Source organism: Bombyx mandarina, chromosome 11 (assembly GCF_030267445.1).
Source record: "Bombyx mandarina strain Sakado chromosome 11, ASM3026744v2".
Classification (NCBI taxonomy): Eukaryota; Metazoa; Arthropoda; class Insecta; order Lepidoptera; family Bombycidae; genus Bombyx; species Bombyx mandarina.
Window position 1 is genome coordinate 10,057,920 of NC_143218.1, and position 23,605 is coordinate 10,081,524.

At 35.9% G+C, this 23,605-nt stretch overlaps 2 protein-coding genes across 8 annotated transcripts in view; both read right to left on the reverse strand.

Moving 5' to 3' along the window:
* Positions 1-2,166: 2,166 nt before the first annotated feature.
* On the reverse strand, positions 2,167-13,700 carry MsrA (methionine sulfoxide reductase A). Its single transcript, XM_089730931.1, has 5 exons — positions 13,496-13,700; positions 8,072-8,232; positions 5,708-5,828; positions 4,576-4,712; positions 2,167-2,980 (listed from the first exon to the last, which is right to left on the reverse strand). Exons 1-5 carry the CDS (start codon positions 13,541-13,543, stop codon positions 2,746-2,748), a joined length of 702 nt encoding a protein of 233 aa, XP_089587057.1. The 5' UTR covers positions 13,544-13,700; the 3' UTR covers positions 2,167-2,745.
* Positions 13,701-21,226: 7,526 nt separating this feature from the next.
* Positions 21,227-23,605, reverse strand: part of MYPT-75D (Myosin phosphatase targeting subunit 75D) — a 42,093-nt gene continuing 39,714 nt past the window's right edge. For 2 of the 7 annotated variants that reach the window (XM_028186506.2, XM_089730926.1), the window contains exons 9-10: positions 22,737-23,262; positions 21,227-21,994 (exon numbers count right to left, since the gene is read on the reverse strand). In XM_028186506.2, coding sequence (XP_028042307.2) covers positions 21,753-21,994; positions 22,737-23,262 — 768 coding nt within the window. In that variant the 3' untranslated portion in view covers positions 21,227-21,752. The remainder of the gene's footprint in view (positions 21,995-22,736; positions 23,263-23,605) is intronic. The other 5 variants (XM_028186508.2, XM_089730929.1, XM_089730928.1 and 2 more) reach the window with 5 other exon arrangements.

Here is a 23,605-nt window from a genome sequence, read left to right on the forward strand (position 1 = left end):
AAAATTTATGTGCCCCCTACGTATTTAAACTTAGGAAGGACTACAGCAAGAAGAAAAACTTGGGGTTGTGACGAACCCTCTTCAAAGAGACTACTGATCAACGATGAGATATTAGCGAGAGACATCTTGATTTATCCATTCTCGTGTATCGCATAATATAACAAGAATAATTGATAAAATTTCACTTAGCTGCAATTTATTGTTCCGTGCCGCCATAAATAAATTACTTATGTAACACGCAGTGGCTTCAGTGCTAATCAATTTCAGTGCTAATGAAGCCAGTAGCGTCTTGCCCTGCGAAATACAATTAGCCTTGAAGCAAGATTAATAACCCATCACCGATTTGTACGACCTTTAGAGTATGGTGAAATGATCATTATATTACTAGTTTATTATTAAGTTATGTTACATTCTTATATCATTTCAAATTCGTATAGGAGTTAGAAACCTTTGATTTTGGATTTTGTCTAAACAAATATAGCGCTACCTTCGAATACATCTAAAAGATTTTCACCACTGCAATCAGAGGTAAAACGAAATTTTCAAGCATCTGCCATTTTATAAATCTAATTAAAATTTCAAATAAAGCTTTGTTTGTCATACTACTCGTATAAAACGACTTAGTTAAGATATTCGCGCTTCATTTTTCAGTGAAGTCAACAGGGGTCTTAAAATCGGGCGCGAATCTACCAGTAACTCGTCCGAAAACGAAACATGCTAGCCTTTTAATAAGTAGTAAGTTCCAATGACGTACGATTGTGGGTAGTGATTCTAGATACTGTGGATGAACTCTGCTCCAGTGGTGGGCGCTACAATGGCAAAAACTTTCTATAGGATCCTCCAGATTCCAATCGGATTCTGCCAACTCCTATCGGAATCTCCCCATCTACTCTTGGTGATTTTATGTCCTCATACCGCCCGATCAGCCTCATGGCAATGTTAGGCAAATTACTTATACGAGCGACAATTACGCAAACGCATCAGCTGGAAAGGCATCCTGAGACAATTACGCAAACGCATCTGGGGCCTCATCAGCTCGAAAGGCATCCTGATCGACGAACAGTTTGGATTCCGCGCGAAACACGCGTGCATTCATCAAGTGCACCGCCTCACAGAGCACATCTTAGTAGGGCTAAATAGACGCAGAACCATCCCCACGGGAGCCCTCTTCTTCGATAAGATAATTTTTATTTATTTATTGCTTAGATGTGTGGACGAGCTCACAGCCCACCTGGTGTTAAGTGGTTACTGAAGCCCATAGACATCTACAACGTAAATGCGCCACCCACCATGAGATATAAGTTCTAAGGTCTCAAGTATAGTTATAGCAGCTGCCCCACACTTCAAACCGAAATAGGCAGGGTGATGGTAGCTACCTGCGTGGACTCACAAAAGTACCACCATATCGCGAAGGCGTTCGACAAAACTTGGCACAACGGCTTAATTTTACAAACTGTTATAGCATGGAGGTGCCAGACAGTCGCGTGCTTATCATACCAGACTTCTTGTCGAATAATTTGTTTCGGTATCGAATCGAAGGAACTCGCTCTCTTCCGCGACATATCACGACCAGAATCCCGCAAGGCTTCGCTCTCTCCCCGCTACTTTTTAGCCTGTTTATTAACGATATACCCCAATCGCTGGCGACCCACTGAGCTCTTTTCACGGATGATATGTAAGTATCTTAAGGAAGCGTCAGAATCCTACTTCAACAAAGCGGCGCGACAAGAAAACCCTCTTATCGTGGCCGCCGCTAATTATATATCCGACCGTGACGGGGTAACGCAAAGTCTCCCGAAACTTGTCTTGTCGGATCGCTCGGATCCACTCTCGGTGCTTTTAGGACCCTTAAGCACCGGTCGGATAAGAGTTCGATGAGCGAACTAATCCATATTGAGTTTTTCACTGGATCTTCTCAGTGGGTCGCGATTCCGATCCGGTGGTGGATCCGATCTGCGAAGAACTGCTCTTGCTAGGGGTAGTGTTAGGAAATTCTCTCAGGTTGAACCCGTAAGCCCGTCCGGGCGTCGTTGGAATAGTTTCTTAGGCTACCAGCGATTAGGTGTGGGAACACAAAAGAAGATAAACATGAAATGAGCGGATAATCTTAAGAACCTCCGCAGAGCACCCGCCACGGAACATACAGTCGTTAATAAATCACAAACATTCATATAATAATCGTATATTTAAAATAAGTCTTATATTTTACATTGAAACTTATAATAACGCAAGAAATTAGTGCTTCATATTGTGTGAGATGTTTCGAGTTATGGATTCAAAGATTGTGTTACTAAGAAAAATAATTTGTTCAAATTGGATTTTTAATGTGAGAATTTCTTGTTGATCTAATATTAAATTATTTGCAACCATAAATAAATAAAAATAGGCTGAGATGATTTTGTTGAAAAACAATAAGAATCGGTAATTAAAAAAATGCGCCAGTCGTAAAACAAAAAGAAAATATTTCTCTGTGTCGAGAAATGTTAAAATTTTCAGGCGCTGATCACTGAATAGTGTTATTAAAATTATTATTTAATATTAGAATACAATTTGCGGTGTATGATTTTTTGTGCTATCCAAACATGCATCAAATTTAATACTAGTTATTTTTATTTGATATAGGTTTTTTTTTGAATTAAACATTAACGAAATAGACGTAATAGTTATTAGATTTTAAAAATACGTCTTTTTAATATTTATTAGTTACAGCATTTTCTTTTTTTTTACACATGTTTCGTAATCTCATTAGCAAGCCAGACCGCCGCCTTCGTTGCGTTCAAGCTCCCTTCTCACATATTCAGCTTGTTTCTCGTTCAGGCCTAGTTTCGGTAGTTCCTGGTCGAATTGATTCATTCCTCCAACACCGACCAGGTAACCGTTGAGTCTGGCGGCCAAATGAGAAGTCTGTAGCTTTGAGGAATCGAGCCCGATACTGCGGCAGAAGTCTTTGTGGCCTTGAAGTCTGTATTTCTGATGGTAGCTGTCAAAGAATTAATTCGTTGAATAAATAAAACCAAAGAAAATTTTTGGCGGCGCTTAAGACCAAACGAATTTACGGGCCTCATGTTTTTAATTTTTTTAATTAAATTTAATCATTACAATAGTTAATGTCCACCATTATGCATCCAAAGTCGTGTAGCTGATCATAAATAAACAAATAACGGTTTTCTTAACCTTACCCTTCACACGATCATCTAGTGCCAAAACATTTTATGGACGGCTCTGTGGTGTATTTTTATTATCTAAAATAACTCAACATATTTTATCTATTGTTTTTTTTCATATTCAATGCTCCTCAATGGTTAGCGCGGTATGGACATGTGGTGCGTAGAGAGGAGATGCATCTGACTAGGAGATGTATGGAAATTGTAGTACAAGGTAGAGGGGGAAGAGGTCGACCGAAGAAGACATGGAAGGAGTGTCTGAATGATGATATGAGAGAGAGAGGAGTGAGTATTGAGATAACGGCTGACAGCAGAGAATGGAATAGAAAAATTCGCTGCGCCTATCCCTAGTGGAATAAGGTGGATACAAAAAAGAATGCTCCGTAGATAGAAATATCCAATCGGCAATTTTCGCGAAGCCGGAAATACATATTATGATTGATGAAGAGAATTTTGTTCTAGACTTTTCCGTTTTTTTTTCAATATAATAACAGATACGTTTACTTTCTTTACACATTCTGTTTATTTATGTATATTTAATTCCTAAAAGCCTATCTGTCTTCTGGTTCAGTCTCTTTGAAAAGCCATTATGTTATGATCATACTAATAGAAAGTCATACATTATTATTAATAATGTAGTGAAATTAGTATGAACATGGCCTACGACAATAATGTAATGTGATTATATTTATGACTTAGTAGCTAAACACTTTGCAATACGATTACCTTGGTGTGTTGATTGAATTTGATATGCGAAACCTGCTTTGGATACATAATGGCATCGTTAATATTGTTAGACCAACGCGTTTGGAGGTCAAAGGTTTTATTTGGAGATACTAAGGTAAAGTCTTGGATAGAATATTAAGTGGGTTTAAGTGGTTCGATGCGCAAAAGCAATTTAGTTTAACCTGGTATTTAAAAAAGCGGCCTCTGAAATCGGTATTTGCTAATGAATTTCGGTGGATGAGCAACTAAGCTGTGCCCGTGGCATTTCCTTGCTTGAGCTACTTTAACTACAAACCACTAGACGAGCTGTTAGCTCGTTGAATTTATTGAAACCAAAACATCCACTTAGACACATTCGTAACGTATGTGTAGATTTTCAAATGAAAACCTCGTCCGGTTCTCAGAAGGGCCATACCAAACTCAGTGGGTTTCTTTTTATTAATATGTTATTGCCCCTGCAGGTAGACGAGCATACGTCCCAACTGATGGCGAGTGGTAGCCGTCGCCCATGGACTTCAGCAATGCCAGGGGCAGAGCCAAGCCGATGCTTACCGTTAAGTAATCTCCCGAAATCTCGTTTGCAGAAGGACCTTTTCTATATCTTTTAGTCATTGTAATTTGAATAAACTCAAGCGACTTTCTGTGAGAAATACGGAAGCAATTTATTATGTATAGAGGAACTCACTCTTCAGCTGGATAGAAGACATCAGCCTTCGCTATCTCAGTGCGTAGGGTCTCGTTACAGCGGCTCTGCACGGCTCTGTGCGAGGCTTCAGCCACCAAACGTTGTTCATCATCATGGTACAGAATCATTGACTGATACTGTAATACGTTAAATTTACAAAATTAATAATATCGTAGCGTTAAACTGAGATATTAGGTAGGATGTTATTTTAGTATACGTTTACGTCTTAGCATCTGTATGCGGAGTGCGAGTTTTTTAACGTTTTCGATAGCGTAAAAGTTAACTCAACTTTGTATGGATTTGAATTTGAATGGATTTGCTTGCCGCTAGGGGCGCTGTTCCGAGAACGAGAACGTTAAAAAGCTCTCACTAAGCACACTGATGCGTTATGATGAAGAAATGACATCGTGTAACAAAATTTAAATCCGAATGTAATGAATTCTATACAATTGAGACAGATTTGAAGAAGAAACTACAATGGCATTCGATTGATATCTATTGGTTTTTGTAACCAATTAACAACATATAGGTCGTAAGAGTGTCCACCCGTCTATGCGGAAAATCAATAAAAACTTATTTATTTATTTGAGTAATGAACAAGCAAGCCCACCTGGTTGCAATTACTCATCAGAGTCTATTGTCATTAGCATTTTAAGGCTAACGGTAACTTAAGACGAATGGATGAAGTCGAAGTAGGAAAAAAAAGATGAAGTCGAAAAATTGAGATATTTTATTCTAAATTACAGGCAAGATCTTTCAGTTCAGTAGTTTTCGGATAGACTGCTGAATTACGGCCCAGTATGATTGTTGGCAACACATCCTATATACAATGAATATGAAATTTCTTAAATTATCTACAATGTGGTTTAAATATATGTACATAATATCTATGTACATAGACTTCCGGAGCGCACGCAAAAAGGCATGGCGATGGAGTATTCAGATCAAAACAGGCTTATGTGAATATTAAAAACTTATTATATTAAGAGATATAAGTTCCGAACTATAAAATTTCAGTCTTAGGTCTATCTAACAACACTCTGTAGGAAAATATAGCAACAATTTTCTCTGATTGTGTCTTATCCGAACTCTTAACTTTCCAATCTTGACTTTAAGGTCTTCAGTAATTTACCTGTCTCTTTAATTTGGTGGTTAGTCCGTACTCGTGGTTAGCCCAGAACATTTCGAGAAGCTCCTCAAAGGTAACAGTTTTCGGATCATAATCGATCTCTATAACTTCTGTGTGGTCCCCGCTGGAAATTTTAACACACACAACTCTATATTATCTTGACTATTAGTTAAATAAATATTCGGAATCACTGATCAAACCTGTCGGAGATGACGCGATGAGACTTTGGCCGTTTTAAGAAAGGAATTATATTCTACCATTTACCAGACCGATAAGGATAATACCACAATAGTTTTGTAAATTTTGGGTTACCGCTATTTTCCGGTGAATACAATTTTGATTTCTACTAATTCTGAATCAAAGTAAAAAGGATATCGCACCTTTAAGATTGAAGTGACTTAATCCAAAATTCTTAATTTTTGGTAAAATCCAAAAACGTAATTGAACAATTGTAATTTTTTTATTTTTTCCATTTTTATCCTTTTAGGTGAGCACTTGATTTACGGCAAGAATACTTTGTCCTTTTTTAGAGTAAAATAACTTTACTTTTAGTAGTCTTGTCTTTTTTAGTTAGGACACTTCATTTCTAATCGTGCGATATAATATACTCTTGATATACCCTAAGGTACACCTAAGAAGATTTCAAAACAATTAGAAATAGATAAAAACTCATTTAATGTTCTTATTTCATTGAAGAACCCGGAAATTAACAAATGGGATGATTAATATGAACTTATTGAGAACAACTTTTCGTTTTTTATTTTGGTTTAGACGGATGGGTCTATTTTCGCTGTTTACACGTGTTATGATGATTATACTTTACACGTGACTCCGGCAAGGCCGAACGAGGAGCGAAATACGTAATTTGTAGATTACAGCAGCAATGTTTGTGGTATTTTCTCATTTTTAAACAACTCTAGGGATTTTAAAAATAAATCTCTAGATATAGTTTACAAACTAATGACTTTAAAATATTAAATTTTTTTGAAGTCGTCGTGGCCTAAAGTGTAAGACGTCCGGTGCATTCGTATCTGGCGATGTACTTGTGAGTCCGCACGGGTAGGTACTCTGCCTATTTCTGCCGTGAAGCAGTAATGCGTTTCGGTTTGAAGGGTGGCGCAGCCGTTGTAACCATGAGACCTTAGAACTTATATCTCAAGGTGGGTGATGCATTTACGTTCTATATGTCTACGGGCTCCAGTAACCACTTAACAACAGGAGGGCTGTGAGCTCGTCCACCCATCTAAGCAATAAAAAATAAAAATAAAATTCATAATGTATTTAACGCGCAGCGAAAGCGAATTTTATCGCTAATTGAAAAATCTACTGTGTTTAAATTTTGGTATTTGAGATATTGACACGATGTTTTTGACACTTTTATGTTTGAGCGTTTTGGAGTATGTATTTATGTTATTACCTACTCTTGAATGTATAAGACAGATAGGTTATTAAACTAGAATTGATTTATTATTCAAACAGAACAGGTTTTCTAGAAAAAAGCGTCCATAGCTATTTTTAAACTAATAATAATAATAATAAAGCCTTTATTCAGACAATAAAAATTTTTTTTTTTTGCATATACATTAATTATTTGTTTTTTTTTTTTTTTTACTATGTTTTAAGTAAGTAGTGGTATTAATATTAATTAAATTTTTTTTTTTTGGAAGCTTTTTTTTTTTTTTTTTTTTTTTTTTTTTTTTTTTTTTTTTTTCTATGATGTTATTAGTTATTGTCTGTTTGTCTATTATAGACATAGGCCTCCTCCAACTGCCTCCTTAGGCTTCTATTTTCAGCTGTTCTGGTCCATGTGCTTCCCGCAACTGCCTTAATGTCGTCCACCCATCTCCTAAATGGTCTACCTCGGTTTCTTTTTCTGTCTCTCGGATACCAGTACATTATAGCTTTACACCATTTCTCCATTTTTAAACTATTAGATTTAAAATCGTATGACGATTCCAAAATAATAACTGTTTTATGGAGAAAAGGAATCGGCCAGGTCAACGTCTATCGGGTTAGATTTTTTTTTATTGCTTAGATGGGTTGACGAGCTCACAGCTCATCTGATGTTAAGTGGTTACGGTTAAGCCCATAGACATCTACAACGTAAGTGTGCCACCCACCTTGAAATATAAGTTCTAAGGTCTCAGTATAGTTACAACGGCTGCCCCACCCTTTAAACCGAAACGCATTACTGCTTCACGGCAGGCAAGGTGGTAGTACCTACCAGTGCGAACTCACAAGAGGTCCTTATAATAAATTCCATTGGTATTTCCTGGAAACTTATTTATTTTCTATGGGTTAAGGTAAAAAAGTAAATTATTTTTCCATAGGTTAAGGTAAATGGATACAATGTTGAAATTAACTTACATGCTTCTGTAATGCGGATTCTTGGTCGTGCCACCGGCGTATCCCACACGAGTCCGTATCACACCGAGCGTGGCGCCGAAAAGAGAATCGTTTGACCAGAAGCAGCCCATACCGAAAGTCGCCTTCTTCGTGGGAATGTCCACATCGTGCAAAAGGGTGTTCTGAAGGTCAAAATTATAATACATTCATAGCATATAATTATCGATATGTTTGTTCTTTCATACTAAGTTGCAATTTGTTCGCACGAGATCTGAATCGATTTTAAAAGAATAGTTCAATTAAAAACTGAACTTGCAAAGATTTTTTTAAATGTTTTTTTTATTGCCATTGTAGGCAGAACATCGTACGGGCCACGGGATGGTGAGTGGTTACCGTCGCCCATGGACCTCAGCAATGCCAGGGGCAGAGCTAAGCCGCTGCCTACCGTCATTTACATTAAATAAGATTTTATTATTGCCAGCGTTGCGAATTCTTTAGATTTTCCGTGGTCACGGACTTCAGTCAGGTGTTATTCGTTGACATTTAGATATTGTGCAACTACCGTCTAATTTTCCACACAAATAAAAGTAACAGTATCTTGATTCTGTTTGATCTGAGTTTTCTTCTTCATGGTCCCAGATTTTAGATAAGTGTTTATACTTAGATTAAACCCTAAAGGCAGTGCTAATTATGTCCACGACTCGGGACAACCGAAGAAAATATTATTAAATGACAGTTTTTCAATGTATCAATGGAACAAGTCACTTATTCGATACACATATCATTCGTAGATGACGAATAGAGAAGAATGGTAATTGTATAATGCTAACAGATAAGAAATATTTGTCGTTCAATCATAAAATTGTCGTTCTTATCATGATAGCACAAAGTTCATAAGGAAATGATGATTCCTAAAATCGTATATTGCGTCTTTAAGATCATCAATGCCCCCCCTATAAGTTATTAAGTTTTGTGATATCAAGTCCACATAATGAATGCGCCGTGCGTTTCGTAATTATTATACAACATTGATAAAATCAAATGACTGCACGTTGAACAAATACAAGTAATTTACGCTTCAATTTACAATTCTATTTCAATACAGTGTTGCATCTGTTGAATGATAAACTGTTATACTTATTAATTCATTGCATGGCTTAAAGTAGACAGTTGGATTGTCTATACTGAGAAATCATAAATATGAGCAGCAAATGAAGGCAGCAAGAACGTGAGGAGAACTTAAAAGTCTGTTACGGTGGTTTGACAAAAGCAAGTAATCTTTGTTACAACGCGCTGGATCTAAGTTTTAATTCTCTAGAACATTGCCGGAAGACATGAGAAGCTATTGAAAGTTTTGGGTGAAAAAATTCGATCAATTAAAAATGCGTTCGGCAGGCATTTTGCTTTTAACTTTTTTGAAGTGCTTCTGTTTCGGTTTACCGCAGAATTTCTTCTCAGTGGGTCGCTTTTACGATTCGGTGGTAGATTCTGCGAAGGGTTAGTATTAGCAACGTCCTCAGGCTAGCGCCCCGTGAGCTTACCTACTCGCTCGGATAATATAATCTATTATAACCCTATGACCCTATACTATATGAATTAGTAGAATAGGTAGGCAAAAAAAGCAGAATCGACATGAGACACTTCGTAGATCGTTATTGTCATTACTAAAAGTTACATACGGGTCCCCTTGCGTTTCAATATATATATATATATAGTATACTCCAGTATATATTACATGGCTGTTTATATTCATGTGTACCTATTACAATAAATTATGACTTCGTGGTCAGGGCTCTGAAACTGCGATACTCTAAGACAAATATTTTTTTGTATGGAAACCAGCGAAATCTAGTAGCGAATGCCCCTAAACATATATGTTGAACACAGAAAATAAAAAAAATAAAAAATTATACAAATCTTTATTTGTCATAGACAAATAGATTAAATTTTATCAATTCGTGATTACTGAAATTTTACAAACTCCTTCATTAAAAATAAAATATAGGATAGGTAATTTATGTTACTGCTATCTACAGGAGCAATGAGAAACTAATCGAAGCGAAGCCATCTAGTGGCGGACGCCCGTAAACATTTTCGTTGAGTGCTTGAGTTGCTTATTACTAATTTATGTGTATTGTCTATGTTCGTGGTTCTATCGTGAATAAGTTAGCGAATGCTCTATAAAACTAAAGATTTTTTCCGTAAAACAACTAAACATTGTTTTTGTTGAACTCTTAATGCCTGCTACATTTTCTCAGAATTATCCTCGTAACTCTTCTCTTTGCTTCTTAATAATAAGTAGTTGAGTATTGAAAATATATTATTATGTTCCACGATGTATTGATGCTATTTCTGTAAGAAAAACGTCGACATCCTATTTAATAGCTACCCTTGCTCGAGTTTCAAGTCGTAGAAAACGAGGCGTCCGGGCGTTCCATCAATTTATTTGCATCAATTTCTCGACCATTTGCGATAATCGACCTTCGTTCAATAACTTCGTGCATTCATTAAATTCAAAATGCCTTATAATCAATAACCACTAGTCGGCCTGAGAATTTTTAGTATTTTATTCAATTGATGAAACTCGCTCGTTGTGGCAATTTGTGTTTGTGGGTTTTTTCCATCAAAAGTTCGTACTTTAAAAACCCTATTATAAATACGAAAACAACTAAATGTTAATCAGACAAATCTGTGGAATATTTGTGTATTATTTTCAATATATAAACAAACATATTTTATATAATAAAAGTGTGTGTGTCCGCTCCGACGCACGACTGGAGTTTACTGGATATAAAAAATTAAACGAAACAATACGAGAAATAGTTCTATATTACGACAACACGATACACTACAGATTATTAACAAATTAACGAGACACAAAACAAACGACTAACAAATATATGAAAATACAATAATGAGAGAAACGCGCGATCAGTACGAGGCTTTGTGGCGGACTGCCGGCGCAGCAGCCCGGCGTCACCTGCGATAACGCGGCCGCGCGTTGGCTCCTGATTGGCGCGCGCACGCATCACGCAATCAGGAGCCAATCAGGCGCATAACGCATTTCGTGTGACATGCTAGTACGATTTTGATTGGCGCGCGCACGCATCACGCAATCAGGAGCCAATCAGGCGCATAACGCATTTCGTGTGACATGCTAGTACGATTTTGATTGGCGCGCGCACGCATCACGCAATCAGGAGCCAATCAGGCGCATAACGCATTTCGTGTGACATGCTAGTACGATTTTGGTCCCCATAATTTTCATACCCCGGGCCTATATATGTAAATCGATTCTAAAGGAGTAAACTCCAATAATTTAAATTTCTATAGTACTCATATATTTTATAATTAAGTTTGTCTGCAGTAAAATCCTAAATCAGCCGAATAAAAGAACGTTTTAAATTCTTAAGATATCATTTTTGTTAGTACTAATAAGGTAGGTCCTTAAACTAACTCATTTCGAATCTGAAGTCCGTTGATACACTAAAGCGAAAATTGTAACTGAACTTGAATATTGTTTTGTTTTTTTAAAGCGCGCATAGAAAAACATCCAGGGCTCGCAATTAATGAAATTAATATGATGGAATTTGATGTTTTTTACTTGGTAACACCGAAAACGTTGTTTTTGTCGAAAGCTACACACTGAGATCACTTTATCACCTTTACTAATACGCTAATTCATTATGAACGGACGTATTTTAGGTAATAATAGTATTTAATTGACCAATTACTATAACCAGTTCTTTTTTTTTTTATTGCCTTTGTAGGCAGACGAGCATACGGCCCACCTGATGGTAAGTGGTCACCGTCGCTCATGGACGTCAGCAACGCCAGGGGCAGAGCCAAGCCGCTGCCTACCAAAAGATTTTAGATAAGAAAAATATTATCACAATAAATATATTCAATTTAAGTAAAACAGCCTCTTTTATTTATTTATTTTGAGATAAACTTTGTTGTTCTTAAATAGTTTACGGTATATAAGTATTAGTTCAAGCAATTGGTTTTCTTTAATTGTATTTTTTTATCCTACCCATTCACTGGTAGCCTAGGAGGCTAATCCCGGACGGGTAGGTGAGCTCACGGGCTCAACCTGAGAGAATTTGCCAACACTAGCCCTAGCAAGAGCAGTGCTTTGCAGAATCTACCACCGAATCGGAATCACGACCCACTGAGAAGATCCGGCGAGAAACTCAGTGGCCTGTGTCTATGGATTAGTTCGCTCGTCGAACTCTTCGGAAACGACGAGTTCGACGAGGATTTAAATGTAATAGGTTAATAGACAGTATGCAACGGCTTGGCTGTGCCCCTGATGTCTTTGACTAGCGGTGACTACTTACCATCAGGCATTACTAATAAATAAATAAAGGTCAGGCTCATAGCCTACCTGATGTAATATGGTTATACGACTAAGCAAGTACGTTAAAGCCTACAGACATCACAACATGAATGTCGTAATCTACCTTGAAACATGAGGTTGAAATCTCAATACTATTCTTTTTTTAGGATGTATGTATTGCTGGTGGCCCATAAGGTCATTCTAGTTTCAGCAAGACAGGTCGTCGGGCACGGCTTCAGCCGGGAGGGATGGAGTTTTGTAGCAGCTGCCTGAATGAGACCTAACAAGGGCAGCTGAGAAGATCCGGCAAGAAGCTCAGCGGGCTGATGTTATGAGTCACGTTTCGCGTTTAACTGTGACGAGTTCGACAATCACGGTACCAGGATCCCAATACCTGCAGACGTCTAATAGGAGGGTTAGTGGATTGGATAGGTCCGTAAGGATGTATCTAGGGCATCGACGGTGACTGGCTCTTGAGTGAGCCGGATTCGGGGAGTAGTCAGCGGCGGCCCCTATGAGATAGTTTTCATGACGCATCGAGCTTATAGAAGTACCGTTCCGACCCTTAATACTAATACTTGTATAACGTCTATCCCACTCTTTAAGCCGGAACGTATAAATGTATGCAGAAATTACCTCAGTGACCATCTAAATGTGTGGGCTCACATTTCGCCCAAAAAAAAAACGAAAACAATAATCACAAACGAATAAAATCAAGACTGTGCAATATACTTCCAACATAACAGTCTATTTACCTTGGCCCGATGACCGTGTCTATTGAAATAGATTCGCGTCCATTCGGTCACAAATCATTATTAACATGTGTGTACAATTTATTCTATAGTAAAGTATGTAAAGAAAACACAAAAACCACAATGAAACAATAATTTAAATTATTGCTTAGAGTTGCGTTCATGTTAATGCGTCCGCATCAAAGAAATTTCACCTGTGAGGATCAAAAAAATGTTAATGACCTAGTCACCTACTTGAAGACTGGAATATTGCAGCAGAAAGTTCATAAGAAAAAAAAACTTATAATAAATAAAACGTCGACGAATGGGAAGAAAAAATACTACTAAATATAAGATCACTTGAAAATAACTTACGTTAACTGGTGGCTTCATTTTGCAATATTGTCTTAATAATTTCAGCATGCGAAATACAGAACAGAGGCCCGTTGATTCTTGATAAAGGTGAAATGTATGAAGGAAACTTTAAATTCCGCGTCCTGAAGATCGTAGTGGCTATAGAGTGAAGCGGAGAGACGTCTTCTTTACACGTCGGTCCGGCGAGCACTGTCACTCACAGACGTTCTTGAAATTAGCAGACGTTACTATTGAATGCCGCATGCTTGAAATAGGTACGTTTTCCATCAACTTGCTGTGTTTTTTTTATTTTATTTCAAAATCAGCTTTTGTAACTTGAACAGCTTGCTGTAAATGTTCACACTAAGTTGCTTTTACCGCTGCTAACTCTATTTAATAGTAAATGATAGTTTTGGTTATAATTTCAAGCAGATAATATACGCTTTGTGTTACGGCGTGTCATCGCAGAGCGCGTGTAGTGTGTCGTTGTGTTAGTGTGACGCACGTAAACTTGGCCTCGATATCGACTGATAGCTCGCAACTTGACGAATCGATAAGACAATAAACTTTTTTTGCGGATCCGAATTTACTTACTTATCTATACTAGATCGATTTTTTAAAGGCATATTATTTATCTGTTATATATTTCAGATTAGAGGATCGAAGGTCCCGATAGTTAACTTATTTCTGGTTTAGGTACATAATAACGCAAAAAAAAAATTCAACGCGAAACTATTTTTATTATAACTTGTCAGATAATGCTTGACGTCACGATATCAAATTCCTTTATCTTTAATCTAAATAAAAAAAATACGTTTTGCTTTTATCAAGTAATTACATGATTTGGTAGAATATACTTTATCATTCATTTATAAACATGTTGTCAATTTTGTAATTTGACTACTTGATTGACGAATACATACCATTACGAATTGTTTATAACCTACCGTTTGATCTAGATTATAAAAGTGTCAGTTTGTAGGTGCGTACCTGTGTTTGTAGTAGAATTTGAGCAAAACTTTGAAAATATCGATTTAACACTTCCTCTGCTTTAATAGACATTTGTCGAAATACATAATTATTATGCTCACAGTCATTGATGCTAATTTTTACCCTGGAATAGTTAAATTTAAAATGATTTCTTTAGAGCTAGCGTTTCAATTAAGAAAGATCTCGTCATCGGTCAGTAAGCTCCATCATGACTTTCTACGCGCTTGTTATTGAAGGAGTCGATGTAAGTTTCTTCACACTTCACATAAGGATAATTTATGAATATGCAACTCGCTCACGGGCTCAACCTGAGAAATTTTGCTAACACTAGCCCTAGCAAGAACAGTGCTTCGCTGAATCTTCCACTGGATCGGAATCGCGACCCGCTGAAAAGATACGACGAGAAACACAATGGGTAGTGTCGACCATGATATGAATTAGAGAAGCTTATAATTGCGGGTCCCATAGATGTTTATTAGGTATTTCGTGTAAAATGAAGAGGGATCTAACAATTTTTTTTTAATTAACCCTGATTGTGTTTTTGCTTTAAAAATGTTAAGTACATCGATAGAGTGATCATCGCTCCGTAATTTTTCCTCGCTTAGGATCATGATCTAGCGTAGCGTAGAACGCATTACTGCTTCACGGCAGAAATAGACAGGACTGTGGTACCTTCATCATCATCATTATCATCATCATCATCTCAGCCTGTCTGCTGTCCACTGCTGAACATAGGCCTCTCCAACTGATGTCCAGTGCGGGCGGTCCGTTGCCACCTGCATCCAACGTGACCCAGCAATTTTCACCAGGTCGTCGGTCCATCTGGTAGGTGACCGTCCCACACTGCGTTTGCCGGTACGTGGTCTCCACTCGAGGATCTTTCTGCCCCATCGGCCGTCCGATCTTCACGCTATGTGGCCTGCCCACTGCCACTTCAACTTGCTAATCCTACGGGCTATGTCAGCAACTTTGGTTCTTCTACGGATCTCCTCATTTCTGATTCGATCTCGTAGAGAAATACCAAGCATAGCCCTTGTGAAGCACGACGTACCTATTCGTACGTATTCACACAATATCTTACCAATAGTAGCCCGTCATAACACTGCTAACGCTCCGATAACACTGAGTCGGGAAGACGTTCATAATTCATAAAATAATAAAAACTAAGGATTAACAGATATAATTTAAATAAAACTATTTTCGATTGAAACAAACGATTTATTTTCTTATAATATATAACTTTTAAGTATACTCATTGAATCTAAAGTTCAAAAGTTAAAGTTTCTTGTTTGCAATTTATTTGCATTGTATTCGTGTACTTTTAGTTTCCATTATTTGGGTAAAAAAGTAAATATACCTACCTACATAACACACACAGATAAAAGTAACAATAGTTTCACTACGATTAAGTACACAGTGCTAAGTAAATATTAATACAATTTAATAATAAAACGCAAAAAATACGATCCGACTAATATAGCTGTAAAATGTACCTTCTTAATATTATAATTCTGAAAATAATTCTCGATCACAATAAATTTAAGATATTATTCATTCATTCATAATTCACTCATTGTAATAAGACAGATTATACAAAATATAGATTAAATTACACAACATAAAAAAAAAAAAACTAGAACTTTTGAACAATAGACACCTCTCTACAAGATAAGTTTATTTGAAGACTTCGTATTACTTATAAATCTTCTTTCCAATACGATGTAACAAGGTAATTTAATTTTTTTATCGACATCAAAGCCACATCGGATATATTCTTCACAGTTTAATAAATATTTCAGATTTGTTCCACTGTATTGTTATTTATACGCGACCGTCTATGGGAATAGTTTTCTTCCAAAATGATAAATCTAAATATTACAATAGTTTCCGTTTATGACCTTGAGATCGATACGGGCCCGTGTAATCCAAAATAAGTTATGACAAGTTTTCTTGTTGACAATCATCTACCATAGTCATAAAGTTTGGATAATAGCAATTTAATAAACCTCTTTAATATATTGCCTTTTAAAAATAAAATTGCTATATAAACATTTATTCTAGGACAGTTCAAATGTATTAGATATATCTTATTTAAAAAAAAAAAAACTTATTTGTACTTTTTTTTTTAAATAAAATTAAATTTTTTTAAGTGATATTAAAATTTAGTATTCTAGGCAAGAGACACTCTACATTATTGTTTATTAAAAAAATTCCTACAAATTTCATAATATTCTACTTTTGATAAGGATTATAGCCTAAAGTATAAACATTTAGTAACAATACAGGCGGCGATATGTTTCTCGACATCAGAGGATTATATTTATCCATAATTTCTATTTTGAAGTGAAAACTTATTTAGCACCGTTTTGATTTGAAATATTCGGTCAAACGAAAAAAAAAGCCAAACTAAAATGAGTCAAATGTATTTATTTATTGCATCTATAAGATTTAACTTGCAAGAGAATAAGATAGAATGCTTCTAAATGTGTCGCTTCATATGTGTGGATTAGACATTTTTTTTGTATCACTTTATAATTAGTTCTAACACATTTTTGATCTCTGTGCTACATTTTCCGAATAAGAACTCTGGTAATTATTGGACCTAAAAATTGTAGTCAGCACATAAACCCGATTATTTACTGTAAGGAGTTCTTCTGATGTCGATTGACTTAAATTTCACTTTCGCCTTCACAATTTCAGCGATTATATTTCAACAGATACGACGATCGAAGTCAACAGTCTCATCCTACAACTATCAACAAACGAGGACCCATAACGATTCAATAAGACAGGTCAATTGCTATATCGTACACTAGGCTAACTCATCGAACATTATAAATACTAACGATTTGCTCACTCCACGATAACGAATGAATGAGTGAATGATTATTGTATGATAAATAGAATGATGGAACTATTATAGTAAATGAACGAACCACATTCATGACGTACATTCATCGTCAAATGTATTGAAAAGAAATACACTCACACACAGAAAATCTACATAAAATACCATCAAAAATGCTGTGATAACGTTTAAAGAACACATTTATTTGACACTAAGGTTTTGAAGTGTGTTCGCGGCTGATTTACATTGATCCAGTGACTTGCGACACTCTCAGAGGCCAATATTACTTGATATCGCTGTTCACATGTGGCTTAGAAAAAAACAAAAAAAAAAACAATTAAATATGAATGCACATTTTCAACGCCGAAAATCACTGGCTCGAAAGAATAGATATCATATTCCAACCAGCACTGGTCCGAGACGAAACTAGACTTGAACTAAGCCATCGAGTTGCTAATACAAACGAAGTTGCCGACAGTCACTGTCCAGTGTAAATCCTCCATTAAATTACATATCTTATATACAAGAGCAACGACAACAAGTCACTATTCCTAATAAACGTTGAACATTAATAATTATTTTACGTATTTAAATCGTTTATGTACATATGATCACACGATAACAATATTACAACAGAGGAATAATTTTTATTAAGGCAAGACTGATTTACAGGCACACAATTATTGTTCACAAGAAATTTCACTAAATAAAAAACGAAGAATAAAATAAATATGTATATGGTAAAAAAAATAGATGCTGTTATGTACTTTTACGGGAGAATCTCAAGTTAGACTGAGATCGATATTTTTAAAGTTTTTTTTAAATAATTTTTTATTGATACGTCCGGGCAAGAGGCGACGCCATCACAACCAAATAAAGTGAGGAACGGAACGAAATATGCAACTTAAAATTACATTTGAACTTCTTACGTATAAGATACAATAGTACCAAAAATGCTTTTAAAAATGCTAATAAAAATAATAATACTGTAATAAAAATAATTATGGAAAAAATATATTGTGCTTTTCTTTAATAAGGCCATTCAGTATTGCTTACTTCTCATTTTTTGTATTTACACGTTTAAGTACTTTTTAAGTACCAATGATTTCATAGTTTAAATATTTATAATTAAACTAGTGACTAAAATATGGACGAATGATTTTTACGGTATGATTAGAATAAGAATATGAAAACTACAAGAAAATTAGATACAAAAAAAACTGTAGATAATATATTTGAAAAAATATATATGGAATGTGGCCAATTTCTTAATGAGTATACCACAGATAATGAACACTTTTTTTTTCTGTTCTAAATGAAGATAAGATATGTTGTTTGGAAAAGTGCGATTTGACAACTTACAACGATTGGCAAAATAATTCAGTAAACGGGCAATTTAATATAATATAATATGTACGGCAAGGCAATTCTCGTCAGCGATTTAAAATCTATTAACTTTTATCGCATAGTTTAGTGAAGTCAAATAATTTTATAAGTATGAAATGGCACAATATGTGGAAATTACGAATTGACTGAAAACGCACTAACAAAAGTGCATGGTTGATGACTTTAATGATTCACAGGCAAAATAATATTGGAGACGAAAATTTGTTAACATTCAAAAATTCTCTTGCTGTATACGAAGTGTAAAAATTGGCACTAATTGAGTATTTAGCCGTTCAAAATATAATCGAAAAAGAAGAAAAGCGCCATCTATCATTTCGGGGCGACACTAAACATTTTTTTTAATTTAACGTACGCACGCACGTAATCTTTCACTAAAGCCTACACAAGAAAAAAAAAGTTTTATTTTCTTAGCGTCGTACATTGCGACCTACTAAATGACAAGAATGCTATGTGGCCCCCTTCGGTTCGTCAACTACCAGCTGCTCGAATACAAACTGAATCGATACGCGGTTTCTACCGTGATTCGATATTTTCCTATTATTACGTAAATTGAAAACGAAACCTCTTTTGGGTGCTATGTGCAAAAATAAATCCTATTTATACACCATTCAGCATTAGAACAATGAACATTTAGTGAAAATGTTGAAACGATATAAAAGAAAAATAAATTCTACTAATACACATAATTAAAAAAGTAATTTATAAATTTTACATAATCGAATACGTTCAAGGAACACACGCTGAATATCTCTAAGGTAATCGTTATCTAGTTCACTGTTTTCGCGATACCTCAGTTCCTATTCACAGTTAAAACTTACATAAGTCTTTGTACATTGTTACGAATCGCGAAACCGTTTTCAGAATTACCCTCAAATACACATCTGATATTACAAGATAGTATATAGTTTTATTTTAACCAAACAAGCAACCCCTGTCTAGTGATATGAACAATATTATCATCGCGAACGAAAGACGATTATAATATTATAATGTTTAAAGTCGGTATGTTTTCTCAAGAAGAAAAATAGGACATGTTAAACATTAGAATTCCAAAAGTATAATATTATTTTAGAATCGTAGACATAAATTTCAATAAAATTTCTAAACCTTCGTATTTCACAAACAATCAAGTCCCGAAATAAATTGGACTATTTACGTACTAAAAGCGAAGATAATTAATTTATAATAAAAATACTCATTATTTGTTCAATAACTTATTATATTAATGTTTTGTATTTTTTTAAACGCCATGTTTCACATAGACGAGCTTCTTTCCGATTCAATAGGCACTTAATTATTATTTATTAGGAATAAATGTTACGTAATTGTTCCGTTTACATTTTCATTCATTAATACAGGCAATACTGCAAACAAACGTACGAAACTATAAATAAATTGGAATGTTCTAAAAGGAGAATAGCTACACAGTAATTATAAACTAAAAATAAATTTAACAATTATTTGAATATATAGGATTATTTATGATGAATTAAAACATTTCCATGTGTATAATCTACTTAAAAATATTAAAGATTGAGCTCTTATGACACTATCACACTGTATTCCCTCCCAGCCGTTGGCAAGCCCGTCTGCGCGTGAGCAATAATGGCAATACTTGATCGGCAATAAAACAAAAACTGGTTTTTCATGTTGGCAACAAAATTGCAAAAAAGTTTTGTCGTTTGACTTAATTCAAAATTAGAATTCGCTTGAAAATTTCAAAATTTTGCTATATTAAAAATGGGAGTCACCGTTGTTACAATTAGGTCGTTCAAACTTGTTTTAAATACATTTTTTTATAATCGTTTTAATTTTCTGGAATGACAATCAGACTTTTTTTTTAATCACATCCTTTAGTAAAAGGCAAAGAAATATAGTGTGGCACAGCTACCAAGCATACAACAAAATCATGGATACAATTTTCACACAAAATGTCCTGACGAGGTATAAGAAGCACTTGGTTCTATTAACATCAAGCTATGCTGCCTTGTTCTCTATTTAACCTGCGCTGTGTGGGTCTGTTTTTTTTCAAAACGTCTCGATTATACTTGGGCCATTACAAACGTGCGAACTGATTCATAAATAATTTTTATCAGACCTCTCGCTCACACTTATAGGCATATCGGATCTCTCGCTCACAGTTCTAGTGTTACGTGTATAAAACTTAAATCAACATAATTACACAAAAAAACGTTACATATTTATTTAAATTTTAAAAATATATTTTTTTCCTGTCACTTTTTAAATTCGTTAAACAAATAATTTAATTTTAATTTTAACAAAGTTAAGTTTTTTTTTTTATTGCCCTTGTAGGCAGACGAGCATACGGCCCACCTGATGGTGAGTGGTTACCGTCGCCCATGGACTTCAGCAATGCCAGGGGCAGAGCCAGGCCGCTGCCTACCGCTTAATACTCTCCACAAGCCTCGTTTGAAGAAGGACATGTCATAGCGCTCGGGAAACACCGTGGAGGGGAGCTCATTCCATGGCCGGATGGTACGTGGCAAAAAAGATCTCTGGAAACGGATCTGTGGATGACCGCAGTGGCTAAGTTATCGAATAATGCTTCCATGGTTCGCGTAGGGTTGTCTAATGATAACTAACACAATTTTTACAAACACCTACAACCCAAAATTCACATGTACCAGTCATCAACGACCACGTCGTCTGACTACTTGAACCCGAGCAACTCCGGGCAACCCTTTATCGATATCGAGGTGCGCGGCATTGTCACATCCCTTTGCCGTAATGTTTTATGACTCAGTTCGCACGTTTGTAATGGCCTAAGTATAGTCCCTCATTGTGCTATTATCGTCTATCTCGCTCGCGCGCATCTGATCACGTGCGATGACAAAACACTGCACGATAAAATCAGCTTAAATCAGCACAGTACAGCTTGATATTGATATTCCATCTTTACCCTAAGCTGCAGTTACATTGTCAGTGCTAGAGTCCACAAATGGCCCTCATATCGGATAATCTGTCTCCAACGGGGATACGATTTTGAAATATTTTTCTCTGGTTGCAACACATCTACATTATGACGCAGCACCTATGAGACCTGGTGTCGCCGACGACGTCACTGGTGTTCCCGGAGAAACGCGGCATGGTCCCGGAACTGGGGGATAGGGTCAGAGGATTCAGCTGAACCGGCATGTCCTTTGCTTCATTCAGAGAACTGATACTGTGGTTGTTTGTCGAATTCAGACTATTCTCTACTGGACTTCCATTCGTTCTTATCTGCGAACGTTGCTTCTTTAAGTCCGCTAATGTGCCTGGAACATACAGGGTTGCGTGTTTGAGGCCGAATTGACAGTGTTGCCAGGATGATAAAATGTAACTTTTTTTTTACTAAAAATTTGTGCTACTACGTAGAGAATTGTATAAATGCTATCTGTTGTTTTTATTTATTGCAAATTACTAAGTATACATAATATGCATGCGTTATGCACTAAAACATTAAAAATACTTTAAACATTAATTTTATAAATTTATAAATATTATATAAAAAAATTAAACTACTAATATTTCTGGGAAGTGAACGAAAAGTTGAAATCAGAAAATGAACGTAACTACAGCGTTATCTTACAAAAAAAATAATTAAACAATTAAAAGCTTTAGAAAAGTTAGTAATGATAAAGAAGTGAGTGCATAAGACTACAAGGAAAGACATACGAACAAAAATGCACATTAATTTAAGCTTTTTATCAATGCATCTAAGATACATAAAGAACAGAATAAAAGAGTAAGAATTAAAATAAGCCACACATTACAACGCATGCAACTACATAGAGACTTCTTGCCTCAATATGCATCCTCGAGAGCGTTTCATTTCTCAAAAAAAACCCGGAGCGCTGCCCTTTTGTTCAGAACATAAAATTCAAAACCATCACTGTGCAAAACTGGTTATGGTTATTATATTATTATACATATAATTGTTATCAAGTGCTATTTATAATAATAATTTATGTGCTTGTTATTTTGCAATTTATAGTTCGTAAGGATGCATATATTTACCTGCGTTAATCATGACGGTGACATGAACATTGATTTTACCATTATTGTCTGTGGTGTAAGTGGCCGTGCCTCCATCTGTGATCGCGATCTGGTTCGGTGTCACGATCAACTCTTTCCTACCGTCTAAGGCGTCCTCGGACTTGTAGGGGTCGTTGTCCTGGCCCTCGGGAGCTTTCCTGACGCCGTTCGGCACGTTCGGCCTGTCGTAATGTCTGGTCTGCTCGTTAACCGCCTCTAGTTGCGGGGCGGGTACCGAACCGGGCGCGTACTGCGAGGCCGCGTTCACGCCGAACAGCGGATTGCTGATCTTAGACTGGTTGTAGTGTGTGCTGTCTGAGGCGTCGCTGACGTCACTGGGTCTATGCGGTCCCCGTTGGTTGTAAGAGTGCTTCGGGACTGCGTATTCGACATTGGAGTCGTAGCTCTGGTTCGAATTTGTCGAGTCGGTTGACACTCTTTTGTGCGATAGATCTGATGATTGTAGGTTGGCGCTGTTTTGATCATTTTCAATGCCATTGGATAAACCCTGTAATGCGAAATGTGAAAGAAACTAATTAATGGATATTTAAATAAATAAACTTTCAGCGTTAAGTAAACGTTATAAATTATATTACAATCATATCTCTTGTATAGAAAAAGTTCCTACAGTTATCACTTATTTTGAGATGGTAATTAATTCATTGCATAGCCAATGATATACTTGAAAGAAACCTTCATTCATATTGCTTCACGTCTTTTCCTATACTTTGTGCAATAATTCGCTTCATTACCAACGTAAGAGTAGCAATTAGACATTGATAATTGTTCATGTGACGACGGATGGAACATTAGTCGTATCGAAAGTTTCGCAACGTGCGTACAGGAATCCG